The sequence below is a fragment of the Bison bison genome, unplaced genomic scaffold (assembly GCF_000754665.1).
Source record: "Bison bison bison isolate TAMUID 2011002044 unplaced genomic scaffold, Bison_UMD1.0 scf7180017864218, whole genome shotgun sequence".
Lineage (NCBI taxonomy): Eukaryota > Metazoa > Chordata > Mammalia > Artiodactyla > Bovidae > Bison > Bison bison.
In genome coordinates, this window is record NW_011494790.1 from 6,595,368 (window position 1) to 6,604,385 (window position 9,018).

Below are 9,018 nucleotides of genomic sequence, written 5' to 3' on the forward strand. Positions count from 1 at the left end.
ATTTCCCATGAAGTGATGGGACCGGATGCCATGATCTTCGTTTTCTGAATGTTGAGCTTTAAGCCAACTTTTTCACTCTCCACTTTCACTTTCATCAAGATGCTTTTGAGTTCCTCTTCACTTTCTGCCATAAGGGTGGTGTCATCTGCATATCTGAGGTTATTGATATTTCTCCTGCAATCTTGATTCCAGCTTGCGTTTCTTTCAGTCCAGCGTTTCTCATAATGTACTCTGCATAGAAGTTAAATAAACAGGGTGACAATATACAGCCTTGACGATATCCTCTTTATCTGTTTCTCTGGAGAATCCTAACACAATAGTAAAAAATGTGTTCACAACCAAAAATGCTGCTGCTAAGTCACGTCAGTCCTGTCCGACTCTGTGTGACCCCATAGATGGCAGCCCACCAGGCTCCCCTATCCCTGGGATTCTCCAGGCAAGAACACTGGAGTGGGTTGCCATTTCCTTCTCCAATGCATGAAAGTGAAAAGTGAAAGTGAAGTTGCTCAGTCGTGTCCGACTCTTCATGACCCCATGGACTGCAGCCCACCAGGCTCCTCCGTCCATGGGATTTTCCAGGCAAGAGTACTGGAGTGGGGTGCCATTGCATTCTCTGACAACCAAAAATAAGATTCAATACAATGGAAGCAGAGAGTTCTAAAAAATCAAGCTTAAGAAAAAGAACCAGACATATGCTGTTGAAACAAGTAAAGGACATGTAAATGGGAAGTAGAGTGAGAGAATGTCTTATCTTTCAGATGGGCTCCTTTTTCAGCCTTTTATTACACATGTAGTCAATAATAATAATTAAAAAATCCCAAAGCATTTTTCCCTTAAGATTCTTGAAGTGTGCTAGGAAATCAGAAGCATTTTAATATTATTTTAAAAATACTTTCTCCAACAAGAAAAAGAAAACTTTTATAAAAAGATTGAACTCTTATTAAAAGGTATAAGTTAGTTTCCAATTGCATTTATTAGACTAGACTGTCTTCCAGTATACCCATAAATACTCTGAAGCTTCTATCTAGAATCTAACAGGTTAAAGCAAAGCACTACATCATCTCAGAGGCCTGAATTACAGTGGTAGACCTTTGAAATATGTGCATTTTTTTTTTTAATTCCTGCAGACTTTATTAGAATCACATGGAGGACTGCTGCTCAAAAGCTTTTTCCCTTTAAGACCACCTTTAATCTCTAGAGTATACTTTGGCCAAGGCAGGGGAGGGTAAGTGTCTACAGCCCAACAAATTTCTCATTAGCCCAACTTTCTCACCAGCTTATTTCCATTTTACAGCCACAGAAAACTTAAAGGAGTTATACGACACATTCATCTTCTCTTGAGGCCTAAGGCCTAGAACAGTCTATAGCAGTTACCACAGAAGGAGCACTTAAGGAATGTATTTATCAGGTTAGGAGTACGAGTTTCTCTGCCATGCATTTCTCAACATGCACTTCTGAGTAGTATTCTTCCATGTACAACAGGAGCAGGCTGGGCAAGAATGAAACTCCAGAGTGTTGAATAGGCTAGTCTATTACATTCCACAAAAACTTCAAGGAATCACCCCCACCAACCTACCCAAGATCAAGTAATAGGCCATCTTCAATAGATTATTTGAACAAACGGTAATTAACGCACACTTCAACAGATTTATTTCTTTAAAGGAATGGATTTTGAAGAGAAAAAACATGGGGCAGAGAGGTATGGAATAGAAAATAAATACAAATGTAAGCTGTTTTACTAATTGCTTTATAACCACAAACTAGTACAGAGAATGCCCTGTACAAAACACAACAAAGGTTCAAAGATGGAGATGTTCCCTTAGGCAAGGCTGAAGACTTCAGTCTCTGGTATTTGGAATTTAGGCTGCAGTCCTTGTTTTTGGATGGATCACTGGGTGTGTGGCACAGTCCATGCTTTTAACCAGATTTGAACAGGAGAATGGCCACTTGGCCCAGGTAGAAGTAGATGAAGTGTTTGGTTTCATGTGTCACATAACTACCGAAGTTCCTCCCCACGATGCAGTGCCAGGTGGGGTTGTACTTCTTGTCAAACTCCTTCTTGATATGGGCCGCAATGTCCTTCTCTATATTATACTTTTCCAATGCCTGAGTAGCACACTCCACCGAGTCCTGTTGCATCTCCTCCGACATATCGGCATTCTTGATTACGGCCTTTCAGTCACACATGGTTACCAAGGAGCAGGGGCTGGCCGACTGCAACGGTCTCCTGGGGGGAGGGGCTGGCGAAGCTCACACCCGCGTAGAGAGGCGGTCGCTACAGAAGCCGTGGCGCGTCTAAGGAGCCTGAAATATGTGCATTTTTTAAACAGCTTTGTCAAGGTATAATTTACATACCATAAAATTCACTCATTGCACATATACAATTCAGTAATTTTCAGTGAATTTATAGAGTTGTGCAACAAACCCCACAATCCAGCTTTGAACATGTCTACCAATATAAAACATTCCCTCATACCTGTCTGTAGTCAATTCCCATACCCAGCCTTAAGCAACCACTGACTACTTTTTTCCTCTATAGATTTATGTTTTCTAGAAATTTCATGAAAATGGAATAATGTGATATGTAGTCTTTTGAGGCTGGCTTTTTCTACATTGCATAATATTTTTGAGGTTCATTGATGCTGTAGTATGTATCAAAAGTTCATTTCTATGTGTTGATGAATAGTATTAGATTGGTTCCATATTTTGCTTATTGGTTTGAATCACTTTCAATTTGAGGCTACTATGATAAGGCAATGGCACCCCACTCCAGTACTCTTGCCTGGCAAATCCCATGGATGGAGGAGCCTGGTAGGCTGCAGTCCATAGGGTCGCTAGGAGTCAGACACGACTGAGCGACTTCACTTTCACTTTTCACTTTCATGCATTGGAGAAGGAAATGGCAACCCACTCCAGTGTTCTTGCCTGGAGGATCCCAGGGATGGTGGAGCCTGGTGGACGGCCGTGTATGGGGTCGCACACAGTCGGACATGACTGAAGTGACTTAGCATAGCATGATAAAGCTCTGATAAACTTTTATACGCAAGTTTTGGGGTGGACATAGGTTTTTATTTCTCATGGGTAGATACCCAGGAGTAGAATTGCTGGGTTGTGTGGTCATGGACAGTGGAGCCTGGAGGGATATGGTCCATGGGGTAACAAAGAGTCAGATACCACTGAATGACTGAGTGCACACATACAGAGTAAATGTATGTTAAGTTTTAAGAAATTACTAAACTTTTAAAAACGGGAGTATACCAATTGATATTCCCACCGGGAATGTGTAAGTGTTCATGTTACTCCATAATTTCTCTAACACTTATTGTCATTATTTTTATAGCTATTCTAGTGAATATGCATTGGTCTCTGTGTGTGTTAGTCACTCAGTCATGCCTGACTTTTTTCAGCCCCACGGACTGTAGCCTTCCAGGCTCCCTTATCCATGGAATTCCAGGCAAGAATAATGGAATGGGTAGTCATTCCCTTCTCCAGGGGATCTTCCCAACCCAAAGATCAAACCCAGATCTCCTGCATTGCAGGCCGATTCTTTACTGTCTGAGCCACCAGAAAAGCCTATATGTTGGTCTCTGGTTCAGATTTTAATTTGCATTTCCCTACTGATCATTTTTTATGTTGCATTAAGCCATTCATGTGTCTTTCGTGGAATTTAATTGCTTAAATTAATTTTTTGGGCTCCTTTACAGTCAGGAAGATTATTCTCTTATAGCAGTGGTCCCCAACCTTTTCGGTACCAGGGATTGGTTCTGTGGAAGACAATTTTTCCATGGACCAAGATAGGGGGTTTCAGAATAACTCAGTTCAGTTCAGTTCAATCACTCAGTCATGTTTGACTCTTTGCACCCCATGGACTGGAGCACACCAGGCTTCCCTGTCCATCACCAACTTCCAGAGCTTGCTCACACTCATATCCATTGAGTCGGTGATGCCATCCAACCATCTCATCCTCTGTCTTTCCCTTCTCCTCCTACCTCCAGTCTTTCCCAGCATCAGGATCTTTTCCAGTGAATCAGTTCTTCACATCAGGTGGCCAAAGTATTGGAGTTTCAGCTTCAGCATCAGTCCTTTCAATGAATTTTCAGAACTGATTTCCTTTGGGACTGACGGGTTTGATCTTGCAGTCCAAGGGACCCTCAAGAGTCTTCTCCAGCACCACAGCTCAGAAGCATCAGCTCTGCAGTGCTCAGGATGATTCAAGCATGTTGGATTTATTGTGCACTTTATTCCTATTATTATTATGTCAGCTCGACCTCAGATCACCAGGCATGAGATCCTGGAGGTTAGGGACTCCATCTCAGATCACCAGGCTTTAGATCCTGGAGGCTGGGGACTCCATCTCAGATCACCAGGCTTTAGATCCTGGAGGGTGGGGACTCCATCTCATAAAATAATAAGAGTGCTTTTAGGTTCTAATTTTTTTTTTCTAGTGTGTTTGTTTGTCTTTTCATTTTCTCAGTGATGCTTTTTTAAAATTCAAAAGTTTTTAATTTTGAAACAGTTCAGTTTCTTTAAGATTTTGATTTTGGTGTCATGTCAGTGTCCCTTTGTAACAAAGATTTTCTTCTAGAAGTTTTATAGTTTTTGTTTTTCATGTCTGGATGTCCAGGGTTTTTTTAATCCATTTATCAAATTGATGGACACTTGTGTTTTTTCCACCTTTTGCCTATTATAAATATCGGTGCCGTGTACCATTTGTGTACACACTTTTTTGTGGTCATGCTTTCATTTCTCTTGGGTATATACCTAGGAGAAATTCCAGGGTTATAAGATAACTCTGTGTTTTGAGGAATTACCACAATATTTTCCAAAGCAACTGCACATTTTACATTTCTATCAGCAATGTATGAGGGTTCCAATTTCTGTATATCCTCACCAACCCTCATCTGATTTCATTTATTATCTCCTTTCTATCTAGCCATCTCTGCTGCTGCTGCTAAGTCACTTCAGTCATATCTGACTCTGTGCGACCCCAGAGACGGCAGCCCACCAGGCTCCCCCGTCCCTGGGATTCTCCAGGCAAGAATACTGGAGTGGGGTGCCATTTCCTTCTCCAGTGCACAAAAGTGAAAAGTGAAAGTGAAGTCGCTCAGTCGTGTCCGACTCTTAGCGACCCCATGGACTGCAGCCCACCAGGCCCCTCCATCCAAGGGATTTTCCAGGCAAGAGTACTGGAGTGGGGTGCCATTGCCTTCTCTAGCCATCTCAGTGGGTATAAAATGGTATCTCACTGTAGTTTTGACTTCTGTCTCCCTGGTGGCTAATAATGAGCATCATTTCATGTGCTTATGGGCCAGTTTTTATATCTTCTCTGGAGAACTATCTATTCAGATCCTTTATTCATTTTTAGATTGAGTTTTTTATGCTTTAAGTCATAAAAGTTTTGTGTATAGTCTAGATACAAGTATCATAACAGACATGCTATTTGCAAATGTATTCTCCTATTCTCCTCCCTGATAGCTCAGTTGGTAAAGAATCTGCCTGCAGTGCAGGAGATCCTGGTTCGATTCCTGGGTTGAGAAAATCTGCTGGAGTAGGGATAGGCTACCCACCCCAGTATTCGTGGGCTTCCCTTGTGGCTCAGCTGGTAAAGAATCCACCTGCAATGAGGGAGACCTGGATTCAGTCCCTGGGTTGGGAAGATCCTCTGGAGAAGGGGAAGGCTCCCCACTCCAGTATTCAGGCCTGGAGCATTCCATGGACTGTACAGTATGTGGGGTCGCAGAGTCAGACACGACTGAGCGACTTTCACTTCACCCTCCTATTCTCAAGGTTGTCTTCTCGCTTTCTTTGTGGTGTGCTTTGGAGCACAGAAGTTATTTTTTATGTCTTTGACTTTGATGTTGTTCAGTGTATCTTTTCTTTTGTTTCTTATGCTTTTAATGTCATATCTAAGAAAGTTTTGTCTAACCTGAGTTTGTGAAGATACACTCCTATAATTTTACTCCTTTCTTTCCTCTAAGGAGGGATCCAGCTTTATTCTTTGCATACAGATATCTAGATGTCACAGAATCATTTGTTGTAAAGACTATTCTTTCCTTCTAGAATTGTCTTAACTTCTCAGATTTTTAAATCCTTACATTTACTGGGAAAAAAAAAAATATTGATCTAGCTTTGTTGACGTCTTTGCTCTTTAAAGATAACATGCAGGCCAAGTAAGCATGAGATCTGTTTCCATGGAGAAGCCAACACTTGTCTTCTCCCTTACCAGGTATCTTCCTGTGTGTTGAGTCCACAAGCTTTGGCCTGCTGAATGGCACCCATTATTTCTATTCCATGCTATTCTCCCTACTTTGACATTAGTACTGAATAATTCTAAATAAAACACCACCAATTAACACCTGGGAGCAACTCTCACTTCATGTTTCAGGACAACATATTTTGGGTGATGAGATCCTTGCAAAAGCGAGAGATTGCTATTAGATAGTATGCATGATCAAGAACCAAAATGGATGAGACCAACACTGTACTATAGAAGGTCAGAAAAAAGCTGAGAGCAATTGACCTGTGACAACTCCTAGGATTCAGACCTGTTTCCTGTTTTACACAGATGCAGCCACCAGCAGACCAAGGTGCTCTAGTTATAATTTATTTACATTTATTTGTTTTCATAGAGAGGACTCATTAATGACAATGATCCTCCCTCTCTCACCTGCAAAGAGGGACAGTTATGCTAGGAAAAAGTGCCAAATCATTTTCCTGTTTCTGAAGCCCCCGGGTGCTTACTGATTCCAGGTTAAAAGTGTTTACTGGTGGCCCTGTTTGCACAATTTCTTTTACCAGTAACTTCCTAGTTTTTGCATTATTATAAATGAAAACTTCTGACTGAGAGGTTACACAGGAAAGAGAACAAAAAGATGATTCCTAAGAGAAGCCAGAGTTTTTTCATTCAGTATCTATATTGCCATCCAAAAAGTAGTGATTCAGTACAAGCTATTGGTTAATACTGTAGTGACGATAGGGTATACCCACTGACTCGGGACCGTGTCACCTCACTGATGAGGTAAAACACTCACATCCCAAACAGTTCGGATTTACCACAAGGTAGCATGTAGGTAGCACAGAGTCGGACACGACTGAAGCCACTTAGCAGCAGCAGCAGCAACAGCACGTAGGTGGGCGGGGCCAAGATGAACCAGAAAAGAAAGACTGAATGAGAACTATTAGGCACAAAGCCTGGAACATGACTAAGGCTAGTATAGTAAGTTTCCATTATTAATACTGATGAGAACAAGAAGGACAATAGTGTATCAGAAGGAAAGTGGTATTTGAGACTACTCTGAGCTGAACTGGAAGGAGAAATTCTTTAACTTCCTGGAAGAGCATTTGCGAGGATTATTTCCCTCTTGAGGACACTTAATTGATCCTATAAAACTATTTAAAAAGACAGAGCTACAAAATCTAGATTACTGGAGTATCCGAAGTTTATATTTCACAGGCAGTTGAGAGAGATTTTAAAAGCCCCCGACCATAAAGTTACACCCTCCAGCTTTGTATCCTTCTTTTTCCACATAGTATCTTTTTTTTTTAATTGAAATAATGTTAATTTACAATGTTGTGTTAATGTCTGCTGTAGAGCAAGGTGATTCAGTTATACATACATATATATATATATACACACACACACACACACATATATTTTTTCAAAACTCTTTTCCATTATGGTTTATCAAAGAATATTGAATATAATCCCCTGTGTTATGCAGTAGGACTTTGTTTATCCATTTCTATATATAATGGTTTGTATTAGCTAACCAAACTCAATCCATCTCTCTTCCCTCTCCTCCTACTTGGCAACTGCAAGTTTGCTCTCCATGTCTGAGTCTTGTTTCTATTTCATGGATGGGTCATTTGTGTCATATTTTCGATTCTAAATCTAAGTGACACCATAAGGTATTTGTCTTTTTCTTTCTGACTTACTTCACTTAGTATGCTAATCTCTAAGTCTATCCATATTACTGCAAATAGGATTATTTCATTTATTTTATGGCTTAATAGTATTCATGGGGTCGCAGAGTCAGATACAACTGAGCGACTGAACTAAACTGAGTATTCCATTGTGTATACGTACCACATATATGTATTATCTTTATCCATTCATCGCTGACACACATTTAACTTGTTTCTATGTCTTGGTGCTGCTACTGCTAAGTCGCTTCAGTCGTGTCCGACTCTGTGCGACCCCATAGACGGCAGCCCACCAGGCTCCCCAGTCCCTGGGATTCTCCAGGCAAGAACACTGGAGTGGGTTGCCATTTCCTTCTTCAATGCGTGAAAGTGAAAAGTGAAAGTGAAGTTGCTCAATTGTGTCCAACTCTAGCGACCCCGTGGACTGCAGCCTACCAGGCTCCTCCGTCCATGGGATTTTCTAGGCAAGAGTACTGAAGTGGGGTGCCATTGCCTTCTATGTCTTAGCTATTATGAATCATGCTGCTATCAACTTAAGTGTACATGTATATGTTTGAATTATAATTCTGTCTAGATTATGCCCAGGAGTGAGGTTGCTGGATCATATAGCAACTGTATTTTTAATTTTTTGAGGAACCTCCATTCTGTTTTGCATAGTGGGTGAACCAACTTGCATTCCCACCAATGGTGTAAGAGGATTGCTTTTTCTCCACACCCTTTCCAGCATTTGTTATCTGTAGACTTTTAATGGTAGGCATTCTGACTGGTGTGAGGTGGTCACTCACTGTAGTTTTGATTTGCACTTTTCTGATAGTTGTGTTGAGCATCTTTTCACGTGCCTGTGGGTCATCTGTATGCCTTCTTTGGAGAAATGTCTGTTTAGGTCTTCTGTCCATTTTTTGCTTGGGTTGTTTGTCTCCACATGACATCTATGTGCTTAATTTTTAATCTTAAAGTTGTAATTCTTTTTCTGTAAAACGGGAATAATTTTTTTTTTATCTCCTAGAATTCTGTGAGATTTATTAACATATTATGAGTATGTTGCTCACATGTTGTAATAAGATATAATGACTAACATCTACTAGATATGACTAA

At 40.8% G+C, this 9,018-nt stretch overlaps 1 protein-coding gene across 1 annotated transcript; it reads right to left on the reverse strand.

Moving 5' to 3' along the window:
• Nucleotides 1-1,627: 1,627 nt before the first annotated feature.
• Nucleotides 1,628-2,289, reverse strand: LOC104992609 (dynein light chain 1, cytoplasmic-like). Its single transcript, XM_010845563.1, has one exon. It carries the CDS (start codon nt 2,149-2,151, stop codon nt 1,918-1,920), a length of 234 nt encoding a protein of 77 aa, XP_010843865.1. The 5' UTR covers nt 2,152-2,289; the 3' UTR covers nt 1,628-1,917.
• Between the last annotated feature and the right edge of the window lie 6,729 nt (nt 2,290-9,018).

Coding starts and splice junctions, on each gene's coding strand:
- LOC104992609 (XM_010845563.1), bottom strand. CDS start 2,151: ATGTCGGAGGAGATGCAACAGGACTCGGTGGAGTGTGCTACTCAGGCA.